Raw genomic sequence first — 17,441 nt, forward strand, 5'->3', positions numbered from 1 at the left:
CCAAACTGGCAAAACAAAAAGAATCCTAAAAACAATGAAAAAAGGATTAAGGGGCCACCTCTGTGGTGAGAGTAAATATGGTAGCAGAATCAAAAAAGGTATCTATGATAACAGGAAACAGGCATTAAGGGATACATGGATAACCAAGTAGGAAAACCATGCAAAGCATAGTTTCTATAAATCTTTCTAAACTCTTTGCAGTGATGCTGCTCTAGGTCAGTATTTTTCAACCTCAGCAAATTTAAAATGTGTGAACTTCAACTCCTAGAATTCCTTGGGCCACACATCTTAAGGTTGCTAAAGTTGAGAAACACTGATTAATATGCATGAAGGAGGACATCAGGGAGGAGTAATTGGCAAAATTCTGAGTCCCTGTCCAACTTCTTAAAAAAAAATTCTGATATTTTTCTCATTGGTTGCATTGAATCAAGTTTCAAGCAGCATCTTTCTTTTATTGCCTTCTTATTCAAACGTTTTATCCCATTCTAGTTAGTTTTCATACAGTTTTCTTGATAATGGACAGATAGATGTCAAGCATGGCCAAGAATGATGTAGAACAATCCAGTCAGAGTTCTTTATTTGTTTATACACAATAGACAGAATCTTGCCAGATTAAACCCTTGCTAATGAAGGCAAATATACATGTCCACGATAATGCTGCAGGATGCAATCTGGATCGGTCACTGGGACCAGAAGCTTGGTCTTCTGAGCTTTTGGACTAATGCTGGAGCCCATCTTTAGGGAACTTCTCTCTAGCAGAGTGTGTGCTGTTCTGTGTGTGGTATTTATATGGTGTCTGTTTTATGTGGGTTTTTTAGATGCTGTCTGGGATGTGTTGATGGCTGGCTTTTAAGTTGTTGGCTATCATTTGCTTGTGCTGCCTAGCCCTTGACTTCTAAGTATTTGATGTGCTGGTGGTAAATCAGTACTCCTGTTGACTAGTGAGGAGCCTGTTTCACAGGCTTCAATCACTTCACTGGCTGTTTTTGTGCCTGTTTATCAACAATCTTAGTAGCTGCTAAATTGAATGTATGTCCTTGTTCATTGCAATGTGAGGGTACCAATGAGTTTGGGTACCATCTGACTGCTCACTTGTGTTCTTCCAATCTGGTGGTTAGCTTCCTCCCCATCAGGGACAACCCATGGAGAGGATTCGATAGGTTACATTGGAAGTATCTCCCACCTCCAAGCGATCTTTACAATTGCATTTACAATGTTGGACAGCTGGCATAAAAACAGCCAGGGAAGTGATTGAAGCCTGTAAAACAGGCTCCTCACTAGTCAACAGGAGTACTGATTTACCACCAGCACATCAAGTACTTAGAAGTCAAGGGCTGGGCAGCAGAAGCAAACAACAGCCAACAACTTAGAAGCTAGCCATCAACTTATCCCAATCAGCATCTAAAAAAAACCCATATTCAGCATGCCCATATAAATACCACACACAGAACAGCACACACTGGTAGAGAGAAGTTCCCTGAAGATGGGCTCTAGCATGAGTCTGAAAGCTCAGAAGACAAAATCTTTGTCCCGGTGACTGAGCCAGATTGGATTTTAAACCCTTACTACTCATACCCTTGGAGATTCTAGCGAGTGGCTTCCTAATACTCTTCCTCTGTCTCCTCCAGCTCTGGGCTGTACTACCTCTTGTCTCATTCTCCTCCTTCCTGGGAAATTGCCACTTCACTGTAGTCCATCAGACCAGCTCCATTTGTCCATAGATATCATCTCTAACAATAGGTTGGACAGCAAATATCTAATGCTTTTTTACTCATTTTTTACCAACATTCCCTTGTTTGGAAGAGTAAAAATAGAATATAAAGAAGTGTTACTTAACTAAAATTCCATCTGGCATGCTGGAAATAAGATAATAAAGTCAAATTGAAAGATTGAGATAGGTTTAAGTTCTGTGAAGTGAGATTTTTTTTTACTTTTTTACCTTTCCCTGTGTTTCTCTCTGACATATAACAAGCTTGTCAAACTCGTGACGTATCACGACTTTTTCCCCATTGCCGGCAATGGGGTGGGTGTGGTTTCAGAATGATGCATCCGGCCCACAGGCCAGCAGTTTGACATGCCTGACATATAGCATATTCATCTTCCTTCCTTCCTTCCTTTTTTCCTTCCTTTTTTCCTTCCTTCCTTCCTTCCTTCCTTCCTTCCTTCCTTCCTTCCTTCCTTCCTTCCTTCCTTCCTTCCTTCCATTGGAATCTCAGTAGCATGCAGTGTCATTTCTGCAGGTTTGTGATCTCAAATGCAGTGGATACGAATCCCAGCTAGAATAAATCAAGAATAAATTATTTATCAAATTTATATGGCCTCCCATTTCCCAAGAAATGTCTCTGGGTAGCATATAACAAACAAAGAAACCAAAAAGTATATTAAGAACAATCATTATAAAAGTATAAAATAATAGGGGCTACAGGGTCATTAAAAAGAGGTTTTTAGTTTTATCACAGAGCATTGGAGAAACCTCAGTTCAGATCCTCATTCAGTCATGATGTTCTACTAGGCCTAGGGTTTTAGTATGTCCCAACCTAACCACTCTCAAAATTTTGCTATGTTATGAAATGTCTCCAAAAATCCAGTAAAGCACATTTACAAAAATCTGAATTTGAATCAGTTATGATTTAGTATTTACATTTTTATGCCACACTTCCTAAGATTACAATTTCAGAATTGCCTATACTTTTCTAATCACATTCTTGTATAAAGAGAAGGTATTCTAATAGTTTTACTATAATTAATCTTGTCCTTTTTTCTCCTACAGGAAAGAGTTGAGTTTGCTTCAGAAATTATATGGTTTGTATGATACTGTGATGAACAATATAAGTGGCTATTATGAAATTCTTTGGGGAGATGTTGATATTGAAAAAATCAATGCTGAACTTTTGGAGTTTCAAAACAGGTGAGATTGCTTTCTGTATAACCTTCTGTACTCTATTTCTTTAACTTTAACACTAATTTCTGATAATTCTATATCCTTTTCCATGATAGATTTATTTATGTCAAAGGCTAGCATTGGCCACTCCTGGAATTCCTTCTTTGGTTTTCTAAATAAAGCAAATTGAGGGTTCAAATTGAGGGAAATTGCCTATTTGGAAGGAAAGAGTAGTATGCAGTCACTGAGTTTCTGTAGGCTAAATCTGCCCTCCTTTAAGATGCAATAGACAAAGCTGTACTTTTTAAGGCATGCTTTTGGATTATTTCATATGGGATTTCATTTTTGTTTAGACAGTTGCTCTGCTTTTCTCTTCATTCTTCCTAATTTTCTTTTAGAATAGTATTTTTATTACCTTTTTTCTAATGAAAGGTGCCGCAAACTACCTAAAGGGCTTAAAGATTGGCAAGCATATTTAGATCTTAAAAAACGAATAGATGATTTTAGTGAGTCTTGTCCACTTCTGGAAATGATGACCAACAAGGCTATGAAACTGAGACACTGGAACAGAATTTCTGAAACAACTGGGCACCCATTTGATGTGGAATCTGATTCCTTTTGCCTTCGGAATATCATGGAAGCGCCACTTCTCAAGCATAAGGATGATATTGAGGTAGCCTTCCCTATTGCTGCATTTTATATTTAACATCAGGGAACATACAAATGTTTTTATCTGCTGTAGATTTTACAATGGGTGATTTTAATATTTCTCAACGTTTTTATGTTGTAAGCCGCACAGAGTTGTTGGATACGAGATGGGTAACAAACAGATTTTATAAATAAATACACACACACACTAAACACAAAGATGCACACACACACACACACACACACACAAGATTATAATACATAATGTGTAGGCTTAGCATGCCTAATAGGAAATAAGTTATAATGGAGGGGTTTTTTTCCATTTCCATTCCACTTATAGGTATTCTTGGAAATTACATATTTTAATATTTGATCCCAGTGATTGATTTGACCTATCAAAAAGCATGCAAACTCGTAAAATGAATGTGGCTCTCAGATAGAATGGTTTTTACTTTTTTGCATTTTTGCTGTGAGTCACTGGAACTGTTGATGTTGTATTTTACATTATTATAATATCCAAAGGACTGAGATTAATGCAAAATGACTTCAATAGCAACAGGAAGTAAAACTGTCATTATTATTAGTAGTACAACAAAAAAGGGCAAAAAATTGAAGGGAAAAAAAGTTGAGCAGAAGGATTTCCATGAAACTCACCTTCCTGCCTCAGTAAAGCCCATATTTTAAGGCAAAATGTTAATTTTTTAAGTTCTCCTAAGAACTTGGCTGTCACATTTTTCTACATGAAAGATTTGTGCAGACTTCCATGTTATATGTTCATCATTTCTACTTTTTAAAACATTGTTATATTTGTTCATAATGATATTTTCAACTCAAAGGCTGTTGATAAATCCGGAATTAGTGAGATGAACTTAGTTTGATAAATAATAAAATGTCTCAAATCCCCTAATGCCCAATAGGAGAGCCAGTTTGTTGTAGTAGCTAAGTCACCAGACTAGAACCCAGGAGAGGCGAATTCTAGTCCTGCCTTAGACACAAAGCCAGCTGGGTGACCTTGATCCAGTCATTCTCTCTCAGTCCTAGGAAGCAGACAGTGACAAATCACTAATGAAATCTTGACAATAAAACTGCAGAGATTAGGCCAGGTAGTTGCTAGGAGTCAACAATGACTTGAAGGAACAAAAAAATAAAAATAAAATAGTTGGATTGAAAGTACATAACGGAAATCATGAAATGCAGTCCCATCAACCAAAATCTGACTGCTCAAGGTATAAGAGCAATTAACATTGCTCCTACTGTAAACCACATTGTGGGGCCTAATAGACAACATGCAAAATATTCTTTAAATAGATACTGTATATTTAAAGCATGCACTTAGAAACTGTCGTATTTGCCATGACAAACACAATATTTGAATGATTGATGTTCAAAAATTACCTTGTGTGGTTCTGGTTTCATTAAGCTGTCAATTTTTATTTATTTATTTTAATTCCATTTATATCCCGCCCTTCTCCGAAGACTCAGGGCGGCTTACAAGCTTAGCAGTATTAATACATTACCAGACATACTTAAAACTTTCGGAGGTACACCACAAACTCTCCTTGAGATTAGACTTTTGAAATGTTTTCCTAAATTATCCTTTAGGTATAGTAAAGTTTAGTAACCTTTTTTTTAACTAAAATGAAATCTATTATGTTTAAAACAGTCTACAAGAGTAATACTTCATATTTGGATTAACGTGAAGATATCACCATTTTTACTCCTCAGTTGTAAACTACCCATATGTCAAGGATCTTATAAATCCCTGAGATAGTTTATTATTTATTTAGGTACTACCCATCTTGTTCTCAGAGTAACTCTATATAGTGGTATAGTTAAAATGATCCTCTCCGCCTCAGGAATGTCTGTGCAGTATTTTTATTTTACAATGGACCATCATTTTCTGGAGATCAGGTTGTCTGAAGCATACAAAGTCAATTTATGGCTTCAGCATCCTTCCTTTTATTGCCTTTTCTTGTTTTTATTGATCTGGGGTCACAAGTGTCAAGCAGAGAAATGGAGGGAATATGGAATGTTAGCTTTTCCCCCATCCCCAAGTTCTTCTTGCTATTTTCGTTGGCCTATATAAGCAAGTGCTTTTTTTTCTTAGGGATACCTCTTTAATCAATTCATATTTTCCTCCAGTTAAAGAAGGTGCTTCTTCTGTCCCAGCATGACATTTTTCCATGAAATAAGGTTTAGATTTCTTGCCATGTTTTTATAACTTGCTTTAGAGATACACGTACTTGTGTTTTGCATAGCTCGAGGGTGTTTCTTTTCGGGACAGGACATTTGTATATCTGCTATTAAAGAGAAAGATATTGAAGCTAAGTTGGCGCAAGTAGTGGATAGCTGGGCATATCAGGTCCTGAGCTTTTCAGCATTCAAAGGAAGAGGAGAACTACTTCTCAAGGGAACAGAATCTTCTGAAATTATCACAATGATGGAGGACAGCTTAATGGTCCTGGGTTCTCTGCTGAGTAACAGGTAGTTATACAAATTTTAATTATTTCTACTAATATGTTTTAATTATTGAGCAAACTGCCTCTTGTTTTCCAGATAGGAAGGCCAGCACCGTCAACATTAGCCATACTGATCATTTGTTTAGAAAATGAGGAAAGGGAGGCTGGATTTAATCAAAGCTGACAGCAATTATTGCAAAGTTATCAGGTGCCTCTCCAACCTAGCAAAGACACTGTCAGTGTGTGTTACTGCATGAGGTTTTGTATCCCCTTCAGTATAAATGATAACATCTAGCAAAACAGCCCTTGCATTTAGACAAATTTGTACTTCTTAATTAATGTTGATATCAGAGCTACATTACAAATATATCCCTCTGTAACACTGTGATGTAGTTGAGCTGGGCAAGGCAGCTCTGCAACTTTTCCCAGTTTCTCTTGTGAGAGATGTAAAAGACAGCATGCCATCAGGTTAGCAAGCTTGTGAAAATAAGGAGGAGGCAAGTAGAATGGAATGGAATGGAAAAGAATATTATCTTTATATAATAGGAAATATTGTAGATAATATCATATTATCTTTGCATCTAAGGTTGGGGTTAGGGTTAGATTTACTTGGAGACATGGCCAAAAACTTATGCTATGGATAGATTCTTAGGGCTTTTCTAAAGAAACCAACATTGATATCTTTTCATTCATAGTTGTTTGCAGACTACAGTAAAATACATGTGAAAATAAACATTGCCGAAGAAAATGAATTTAGGGTTGAGAGTTAAGGTTAGGTCTACTTGGTCTCATGGCCAAAAATTTATGTTAGGGATAGATTCTTAGAGGTTTTCTAAGGAAAGAGATGTTGACAGCTTTTCGTTCGGAGTTGATTGTGGACAACAGTAAAACAAATGGGAAATCTCATTGCCAATGAAAATGAATCAAGGGATAGGGTTTGGTTTACGTGGAGACAAGACCAAAAATTAATGCTAGGAATAGATTCTTAGAAGCTTATTAAATTGACACTGACAACTTTTCATTCAGAGTTGTTTGTTGACATCAGTAAAATACATGGGAAAATCCTATTGGCAATGAAAATGAATCTAGGTTTATGGTTAGGGTTAGGGTTAGATCTACTTTAAGTCATAGCCAAAAATTAATGCTAGGGATAGATTATTAGCAGTTTTCTAAGGAATGTGACATTGATAGTTTTTCATTCAGAGTTGATTGTTGATCACAGTAAAAAAAACATGGTAAAATGCCATTGCCAATGAAAATTAAACTAGGGTTAGGTCTAATTGGAGTTATGGCCCCAAACTAATGTTAGGGATAGATTCTTAGCAGTTTTCTATGGAAAGAGATGTTGACAGCTTTTCATTCAGAATTGTTTGTGGACCACAGTAAAATACATGGGAAACTCCCATTGCCAATGATAATTAATCTAGGGTTAGGGTTAGGCGTACTTGGACTCATGCCCAAAAGCTAATGCTAGAGGGCGATTCTTAGTGATTTTCTAAGAAAAGAGAAGTTGACAGCTTTTCTTTTGGAGTTGATTGTGGATCTCATTAAAATACATTGGAAAGTCTCATTGCCAATGAAATTGATTCTAGGGTTAGGGTTAGGTGTACATGAATTCATGGCCCACAAATTGATAGTCATAAATTACCGACAGGAATAGGTAATAGGAAAGATGAGAAGGATAACAGTAATACAGTCCTGCTACATGGTTAGACATGCTTAGGCATCGACAGTGCTATGGGAACTATGTGTTTAGCAGAGTGATAGCATGGGGGGAACTGTCTTTGTGTCTAGTTGTTTTGGCATGCAATGCCCTATAGCTGTGTCCTGAGGTGGGTAGTTGAAACAGTTTATGTCCAGGATATGATGGTCTATAGATATTTTCTCAGCCCCCTTTCTGCCTCATGCAGTATACAGGTCCTCAATGGAATGGAGGCTGGTTGCAATTGTTTTTTTTCTGCAGTCCTAACTATCTGTTGAAGTCTGTGCCTGTCCTGTTTAGTTACTGTACAAAATCAGACACTCATAGAAGTACAAATGACAGACTAATAATTCTCTGTAGAACTGTATCAGCAGTTCCTTGGGTAGTATAGGTTTTCTGAGATGGTGCAGGAAGAATATTCTTTATTGCACCTTTTTAATCATGATTCTAATCTTAGGTGTCTATTTCAAATCCTGGGAGAAACCTGAAGGACTTTACTGTGGATACTGTGCTACCTAATATTGTAAGAAATGATAGAATAAGAGAGCTCCCCCTAAAATCTACTATCATCTCTACAGTTTTATGTGTATTCAGTTCTAGATTGTTCCAGCTGCACCACAGGGCCAGTTGTTCAACCTCCCATCTGAATGCAGATTCATCACCGTCTCAGATGAGACCAATGGCTGTTGTATCATCTGCAAACTTCAGTACTTTAGTTAGATGAAAAGGAATAAAAGATGAAACATGAAGCTGTATTCCTTGCATAACCGCATTTCTGTCTAATAAAAGCATGGCAACTGTCAGACGTGATAAGCCGCCCCCATTAACTTCTCCCACTTTGGCTATAGCTATTATAGAGACGTTATTTGACATTATGCACCATACTAATAGTTTTACAATAAGATAGTTTTGTATTTGTTCACTTCCAGAGTTTTTTTAGCTGAGCTGTATTAACAGAAGCTTTTTGTGGAAAGATCCCTGCCATAAACCAAAGGACGCTTCCAGAAAGTCTTTTTGACTTTTATCTCCATGAAACAATGAAAACGGATCATCAAGTGTTCTAACTATTGTTCCTTGTAACTATGGCATAGGGTTTGATTCTTTGCTTCTATTAAGTTTTAATCATCATCTGATTGCTCCTTACAGCAGCGATGAAATTTGCAGTCTACATGGGAACTCTCAAATAAGTGCCTAACACAAAGGAAAGATTGCCATAGCTTTTACTCACATTATTTCACAATGCTGAAAAAATGGGTCATGGCATTCAGCCCATTTGGCCTGTGGGAAATAAACAACGTTGTAACATGTAGAATCTACACAGTAACTGTAAAGAATAGCTTAGCCCTCATTTGCCAGGTGATAATGTCTTTGGCCTTCAGAGTTGCCTCCTGCTGCATAACTGTCTGAGGAAACAATCACTGGTTCCTTTGTTATACAATAGACTCGATCTGCTTCCAATACCATGTTCTCCCATTTTGGCAATAGCTCTACGTATGTGACGACAGAAGAAGTTCATGTCATCTGGGCATTTTCAACCAAAGCATTATACTTCTCATTCTGTATTATAAGCAATGGACAGATTGCTTTTGCAATGTACTTTGTTTTTCTTTGAAGACGTTTCGCTTCTCATCCAAGAAGCTTCTTCATAAAAAAACATCTTTGGACCAAACAATGACCTGGATGACTGAGAATCTCCATGGACATGGGATTTCATCATTAACACTGCTAACTTAAGGGCCAATTATTTGTTTATGTTTAGATTATTATTAAGAATGTACTGCCCTTTTCTCTTGTTCTCTTTTACGCAAATGTTCATATTCCTCTCTTACTGTTAGAGGCTAAAACAACTGATAATTGAGAAATATAAATCCTGAAATTATTCTTTGCCTTCTCTTTTTAGATACAATGCACCATTTAAAAAAGATATTCAAAACTGGGTATTCAAACTCAGCACCTCCAGTGATATAATTGAAGAATGGTTGATTGTACAAAACCTCTGGGTTTACCTTGAAGCTGTTTTTGTAGGTGGGGATATCGCCAAGCAGTTACCCCAGGTAAATCAGTAGGTAAATCAGCTACTGCTGTACTGTGCAAATATTTAAGCTTAAACGTATCTAGCTTGAATGTCCTCTGATTCTTATTCAAGTGAATATGAATTTATTCTATTTAGGAAGCAAAACGTTTTCAAAACATTGATAAATCATGGATAAAAATAATGCAGCGAGCACATGAAAATCCCAATGTAGTTAGCTGTTGTGTTGGAGATGAAACTATGGGACAACTTTTACCACATTTACATGAACAATTGGAAGTATGCCAGAAATCACTTACAGGGTAAAAATGTATTAATATTTTTTTCAATGGTGCAAAAAAGCTGGCTTAAGATATAATATTATAATATAATAATAATAATTAATAATAATAATAATAATAATAATAACAACAACAACAACAATAAACATTATTGCCATAATTCAACAGTGCATTTTTATTTTTATTTTATTAATCTGCTTATTCTAGTGGCATTCTAAATTATTTTTGGAGGACAATTTTTAAGAATATTGTTATTTAAAGAGAGAATATTAACATTTTAGATTAATATGTAGCATGCTATAGCTAATTGTAAATTTATGAGTTTAGACTTGCGTATGTAATTTTGGTTATATTCTCTAGCCTTGAATATTTCTTTTCATTTTTTTAAAATGTTCAGAAAGTAATTAAAAGAAGTTGCAAAATAAAAGAGTATTGTTATACATCTCTTTGAAGTAAAAGGTCTGCATATTTAATTCACTGTTAATATTTAAAGGGAGCAAAAACCATATTTATAAAACAGGAGAATGAATGTTTTTCTGAAATATACTTCTTTTCTTTCCAAAGGTATTTGGAAAAAAAAAGATTACTGTTTCCTAGATTCTTTTTTATTTCTGATCCTGCCCTTCTGGAGATACTTGGACAGGCTAGTGATTCTCACACTATTCAGGTAGGTTACAAATGTTATATAGGTTTGTACTCATATATATGGATGGATAATTATTTATCATATGATAAATCCTCAGTGAATATTGAACTGCGTTGGAATAGTTATCAGTACAAACAGCTTATATTACAATTCTTCAGTTTTACATTTTTTTCCTTTAACACATAATCTTAGTTATGAGAATGGCTAATTTAAATGACAATTATATTGTTGTAATTGGTCTCATTTTTCTTTTAGCCACATCTCCCTGGTTTATCTGACAATATAAATGAAGTGGAATTTCACCCAAAGGATTATGATCGCATTATGACAGTTGTATCAAGAGAAGGAGAAAAAATTCCTGTAAAATTTTACCTTGTTAAATTAGTATAATTTTAATTTTAAAAATAGTTATTTTATGCTGCAAAATACTCCTAAATTAAAAAGAAACTCATGTTACTTTGCACAAACCAAATATAAAACAAAAATTATTAAATTATCTTAGCTATAAATAATCCCCTGCCCACTGCAAGATTTGCCAAAGGATGTTTAGAATTTTATTGAAAATGTGGAATTTAATATGTTAAAGTGATTTGGCTATCTTTTAATGACTGTCAGTCAGATGGTATGGAGTACATTTGTAGTATTCATAGTTTTTTATTATGTTATATATTGTATGTTAATTAATCTTATAACATGTTTTAATACAATGTTTCTTAAACATTTATGTTTCAGAACCTCTTCAAGTTTTAAAAATTATGGTGGACCCCAAAAGAGCTTTTAATGATATATTTATCTGTGTTTACTGTATTAAAGTTTAAAATTAATATATTCATTGCTGAATATACCACTATTCACAATTGATTGGATTTTTATATTATATAATTTTTCAACATAGGGTGGCAGATAATTTTGATTTTACAGAGCCCTGAGACCACACTTTAAGAAACACTGTTTTAATGAATATTAAGCTTTGAGATAGCCTTGTTTTACTAATCCATAATTAACAGCAATAGGTAATACTCTGGCACTCTGTCAGGCAACATATATATCTAATGTTTAAAAATATAGCAATAAATTATTTCTTTTTCAATAAATATATTAACTTTCAAAGTTACTGCTATTTGAAAGAAATAAGCAAATCTTCCTCCAGACAAATTAGATTACATCTTTCAGAACGTTCCCTAAGAATTTTGGTATCAGAACAGGAAAGAATCAAATAGATTGAAAGTTACAGCCATTAAAGGAAAACAATCTTCCTGCATATCTTTTATCTACTATGTATATCTCTGTTGTTGCATACATACTCAACAGGTCGGGACTTTTAAATACTATACTGTATTTTGTTGAATACAAATACCGGTAACCACATTTGGTGAATGTATTATGGCCTGAAATGAACATAATGCTAAGCCATAATGGGTAATAACATGTATGTGTTATATATTATTTCAGTTGGACACCCCAGTAAATGCAAAAGGACCTGTAGAGCTTTGGCTGCTGGACTTATTGAAAATGCAACAGTCTTCATTACATTGTGTAATTCGGGCGGCATTTTATCAGATTAGCGATCCAAGCTTCCAACTACTAAATTTCCTATATCATTTCCCAGCACAGGTGAGAAATTTGAAAACTAGTTGGCATTCAAACACAAACATGTGAAGAGGCTGAATTTACATGCCAATAATAAAGATTTACATGGAAACATTTACATAATTTTGTGAACTGTAACTTTCCGTTTGTGACAACAAATGAAGCAAGTAATTAATAGTGTACAGATCTATTTGTTTTCGTGTAAACATTACAATGGCTTAATGCTAACACATTTGGTCCCTCTTTTATTGATTAATTTAGACAATGGTTTGTTCTAGATTTGTATAAAGTGAATATGAGTAAAAAAAGTGGTGCAACAATAACAATTTTGGAAAAGATAAAAGGGGTGAAAGAAGAGACAAAAAATACTTATGTGCAGTATTCAGGCAATATGACATGGTGGCTTCTTTAATTATATATATAGTATATATGTGTGTGTGTCTGTGTGTGTGTGTGTGTGTGTGTTAAGTGTTTGTTAAGTATTTGGAATACCTCGCTAGGCCCCAAACATGGGACAAATCTTATTTCCTGTTTTGGCCTAACCCAAGGCCATCCACAGGCAGTAGTCACAGCATGACAGCTCATATTTGTGTAAATTTTTTGGATTGCTAACAAAGAATTAAAGGGAGACTGATATGCATTTCAAACTTATTTGTTCTCCTCAGTCAGCCATACCCTGCTGAGCCAGTCAGTTTTAGAAATGGGAGACCCCCATGTGTCCCCAGGATTTCAGAGGTTCTGACCCAAGATGAAATGTCTCCAGAATGTATATGGGTCAATATAAAAGAGGAAAAAAGTGACATTACCATAGGTGTATATTACAGGCTACCCAACCAATCAGAAGAAATAGATGAACTCTTTGCCAGCCAGTTAACAAATGCATGTAGGAACATACCACAGTAGTGAGACTGCAATTATCCAGATATCAACTGGGAGGCAAACTCTGCAGCTAATGGGAGATTAAACAGATTCCTAAACAACCTAGCCGACAACTTTGTCATCCAAAAGGTGGAGGAGGGAACGAGATGTAAAGCCATACTGGACTTAATTCTAACTTAGAGAAGAAGTGATAGAGGGAGTTGAAGTTGCTGGAACCTTAGGTGAAAGTGATCACATCATACTGGAATTTAACATAACAGAAACACTAGCAACAGAAAACAATCTAACCAATGTCTTGAACTTCGAAAGAGCTGACTTTAACAGAGAGAGAACCTAGGAAAGATCCCATCGATGACAGCTCTAAAGGGGAAAACAACCTAAGAAGCATGGGAAACTCTGAAAAATGCAATCATAAAAGCCCATACCAGCACGATACCGCTGAAAAAGAAAAACAAAAAATTCAAGAAGAAACCAACATGGCTGCATAAAGATCTCTCTGACAAACTGAAAGACAAAAAGGACAAATACAAAAAATAGAAAGAGGGGCACATAACTAAGGCTGATTATCAGCCAACAGCCAGAAAGTGCAAAGATGAAGTCAGAAAAGCAAAGGCTTAGAATGAACAAAGGCTTGCAACATAAATCATGGATAATAAAAAAAAATTCCAACATATTAACAAGAAAAAAGTCAAGGAAACTGTTTTCCGCTAAAGAGAGAAGATGGCAAGGAAATAACAGGCAACAGGGAGAAAGCAGAGCTGCTTAACTCATACTTTGCATCAGTCTTCACACAAAAAGAACTATAGCCTAACATACCAAAAAAACCACTGCAAAAGACAAATTAGAAACAAAAATTAAAATAAGCAAGAAAATGGTAAGAGAACACCTATCCAACCTTGATGAATATAAATCGACGGAACCCGACAGATGACATCCCAGAGTTCTGAAGGAGCTGGCCGATGTTATCTCAGAACCATTGCACCACATCTTTCAAAAATCCTGGAGCACCAGGGAAATACCTGAGGATTGGAAAAGGGCTGATGTGGTTCCCATCTTCGAGAAAGGGGGGGGGGGAAATGGACCAAGGAAACTACAGACCAATCAGTTTAACATTAATACCTGGGAAGATCCTAGAAAAGATAATCAAAAAACAGATCTGCGAACAACTAGAAGCAAACACAGTTATAATCAGTAGCCTGCACAGGTTTGTTAAAAACAGATCATGCCAAACCAATCTTATTTCATTCTTTGACAAAGTGACTAAACTAATAGACCAGCGAAATACTGTGGACGTACTATACTTAGACTTCAATAAGGCATTTGACAAAGTAAACCACAACCTACTTCTTGGTAAGCTAGAAAAAGGTGGAATAGACAACATCACCATCAGATGGATTTGTAACTGGCTGACAAACCATACTCAAGTAGTCCTCAATGATACTACATCCACATGGAGAGAAGTAAGCAATGGGGTACCACAAGGCTCCGTCTTAGGCCCAGTACTGTTCAATATCTTCATAAATGACTTAGATGAGGGAATAGAAGGGGAATTCACCAAATTTGCAGATGACACTAAACTGGCAGGAATAGCCAACACAAGCTCAGGATCCAAAAAGATCTTGACAAACCTGAAGACAAGCTCAGGATCCAAAAAGATCTTGACAAACTTGAAAAATGGGCCCTGTCCAACAAAATGAGTTTCAATGTGGAGAAAAGCAAAGTTTTACATTTAGGCAGGAAAAATCAAAGGTACAAGTACAATTGGGCAAGACCTGGCTTAAAAACAGTAACTGTGAGAGGGACCTTGGAGTACTAGTGAACGATCATTTAACCGTGAGTTAGCAGTGTGCAGCCTCCGCCAAGAAAGCTAATACAATCCTGGGTTGCATAAACAGAGGCATAGAATCAAGATCACGTGAGCCATTAGTACCACTTTCTAAAACTGTAGTAAGACCACACCTAGAATACTGCAGTCAGTTTTGGTCACCATATCACAAAAAAGATGTTGAGAGTTTGGAAAAAATTCAGAGGAGCAACTAAGATGATCAAAGGCCTGGAGACTAAAACATATGAAGAATGGCTGCAGGACTTGAGTTTGACTATTATAAAGAAAAGAAGAAATAGGGGAGACATGATAGTAGTATTCCAGTAATGAGGGGCTACCACAAAGAAGAGGGAGTCACGTTATTCACCAAAGCACCAGAGGGCAAGACAAGAAACAATGGTTAGAAATTGGTCAAAGAGAGAAGCAATGTGGAATTAAGGAGAAACTTCCTGACAGTGAGGACAATTAACCAGTGGAATAGCTTGCCCCCAGAAACTGTAGGCGCTCCATCAGTGGAGATTTTTAAAAAGAGGCTAGACAGTCACTTGTCTAAGATGGTATAGGCTGGACTAGAAGGCCTCCAAGGTCCTTTCCAGATTCTATTCTGTTCTGTTCTGTTCTGTTCTGTTCTGTTCTATTCTATTCTATTCTATTCTATTCTATTCTATTCTATTCTATTCTATTCTATTCTATTCTATTCTTTCTTTAGGTTATCCTCCCATCCAAAGGAGATAAGGTAAGAACCAATTAGAGTCTGATTGACATAAGTTGCCCACATTGATAAAAGATGGAAACCTCCTCACAGAAGTTCTTTATTAAGCTTCCAAACTTGCTTCCTCAGCCCTTTTCCTTGGAGTGCATCTTGGTTTTTATCTCTGTGGCAATACAGCAAAAGAAGGTTCAGCTTTTATTCTGAGTATCTTTGAAGGTGTTCTGATTTTTCACCCTGCATAAAAGGCAAAATCTATAATAAAACCCAATTTATTAGTTGTTCATGTCTATCACCCTAAATTAGAATTTAAAATTGGGAGTTGTTAAATTATTTTTTATTCGTTGAACTATAAATGTTCCTGTTCACATTATTTGTTTAAATTATAGGTAGGATTGCTGGGAATTCAAATGCTATGGACCCATGATTCAGAAGAAGCCTTAACTAATGCAAAAGACGATCGGAAAATTATGTCAGTGACCAATCAGAAATTTTTGGATATTCTAAATACGCTTATTAGCCAGACTACTCATGATCTTTCCAAGTTTGACCGAGTAAAATTTGAAACCCTTATCACCATCCATGTACATCAGCGTGATATCTTTGATGACTTGGTAATATGGAAATATTGATGCCTGAGAAGTTAATGTGTATATAAAATTGTTCAAATTATGTTACGTCTGGTTTTGTTCTTGGATATAGCAATAGCAATAGCATTTAGGCGATATATAAGTCTAAGTGCTATTGGTATTGCTATAGTGATTTACAGAAGTCTCTGGGCAGTTTACAATGTCAGAATATTGCCCCCAACACTCTGGGTCCTCATTTTACTGACCTCAGAAGATGGAAAGCTGAGTCAACCTTCGGGTCGTCAGGATTGAACTCCAGACTGTGGGCAGAGTTTGCCTGCAATGCTGCACTTTAACCACTGCACCAATAGGGCTCCTATAATTGTGCAACTTGGCAGGGCATCAGGATGGGAGTCAACACTGGGGAATGAGTGGGAAAATTGTACCCTCCAGCGATGGCCATCACCATCAGCACCCCCCCACACACAATTCTAGCTCTGAATATTTAAAGACAAAATTAATGAATCTGTATATTTTAGCTGAAATTTTGCAGAAATGTCTAGTAGCAATTGGCAAGTAATTCAGTGATAGACTTCTGTAATTGATGTCTCATCTTCAGAAGAAAGACTGGAGAATGAGCTTAGCAAATGTTCCACAACATTTCTACTGTAAAAAGTGAGAAAGGAAATAAATTAACAAAGCAAGTGAATCCAAACATTAAATGTGTTAATTTGAGATAATATTAATTGGAGAGGGTCGGCAGGGGCACTAACTATGCAAATATTTATCATTCCATCCCTGAAATTCATCCTGCAAATAATGTTTCTGTGCAGTTCTAGTATAACTCAAGCTCCTTTTCTGTTTTGAAGGTTAAAATGCATATAAAATCAGTGTCTGATTTTGAATGGTTAAAGCAGTGCAGATTCTATTTCAAGGAAGATCTTGATCAAACATTGGTGTCTATTACTGATGTTGATTTTGTTTATCAAAATGAATTTCTGGGATGCACAGATCGTCTCGTCATTACCCCTTTAACAGACAGGTGTGAATTATTTATTTATATTTAAGTCTGATGGAGTCTTAGTGTTGCAAACTGGAACGCAATCTTTTCTCCCTGCTACGTACTTCTAATTAATTTTAAAAAGGAAGGAGCATTAAATGCTATACTTTTCCACTCTATTTGTTAAAAGGCTTGTATGATACCTAAACTCAAAATTTTT

General features: G+C 35.9%; 1 protein-coding gene and 1 long non-coding RNA gene across 2 annotated transcripts in view; one reads left to right on the plus strand and one right to left on the minus strand.

The window, feature by feature from the left end:
- DNAH8 (dynein axonemal heavy chain 8) overlaps positions 1-17,441 on the plus strand; it is a 143,423-nt gene that overhangs the window by 46,881 nt on the left and 79,101 nt on the right. The window contains exons 30-39 of the mRNA XM_081315187.1: positions 2,771-2,908; positions 3,314-3,554; positions 5,814-6,013; positions 9,591-9,744; positions 9,861-10,024; positions 10,568-10,670; positions 10,905-11,009; positions 12,102-12,263; positions 16,042-16,266; positions 17,091-17,263. Of these exons, the coding sequence (XP_081171313.1) occupies positions 2,771-2,908; positions 3,314-3,554; positions 5,814-6,013; positions 9,591-9,744; positions 9,861-10,024; positions 10,568-10,670; positions 10,905-11,009; positions 12,102-12,263; positions 16,042-16,266; positions 17,091-17,263 (1,665 nt within the window). The remainder of the gene's footprint in view (positions 1-2,770; positions 2,909-3,313; positions 3,555-5,813; positions 6,014-9,590; positions 9,745-9,860; positions 10,025-10,567; positions 10,671-10,904; positions 11,010-12,101; positions 12,264-16,041; positions 16,267-17,090; positions 17,264-17,441) is intronic.
- The window catches only part of LOC308660687, a 43,357-nt gene that overhangs the window by 18,967 nt on the left and 6,949 nt on the right, over positions 1-17,441 (minus strand). The gene's annotated exons all lie outside the window — the stretch shown is intronic.

This window comes from Vipera berus, assembly GCF_964194415.1.
Source record: "Vipera berus genome assembly, chromosome: 1".
Taxonomy (NCBI): Eukaryota; Metazoa; Chordata; class Lepidosauria; order Squamata; family Viperidae; genus Vipera; species Vipera berus.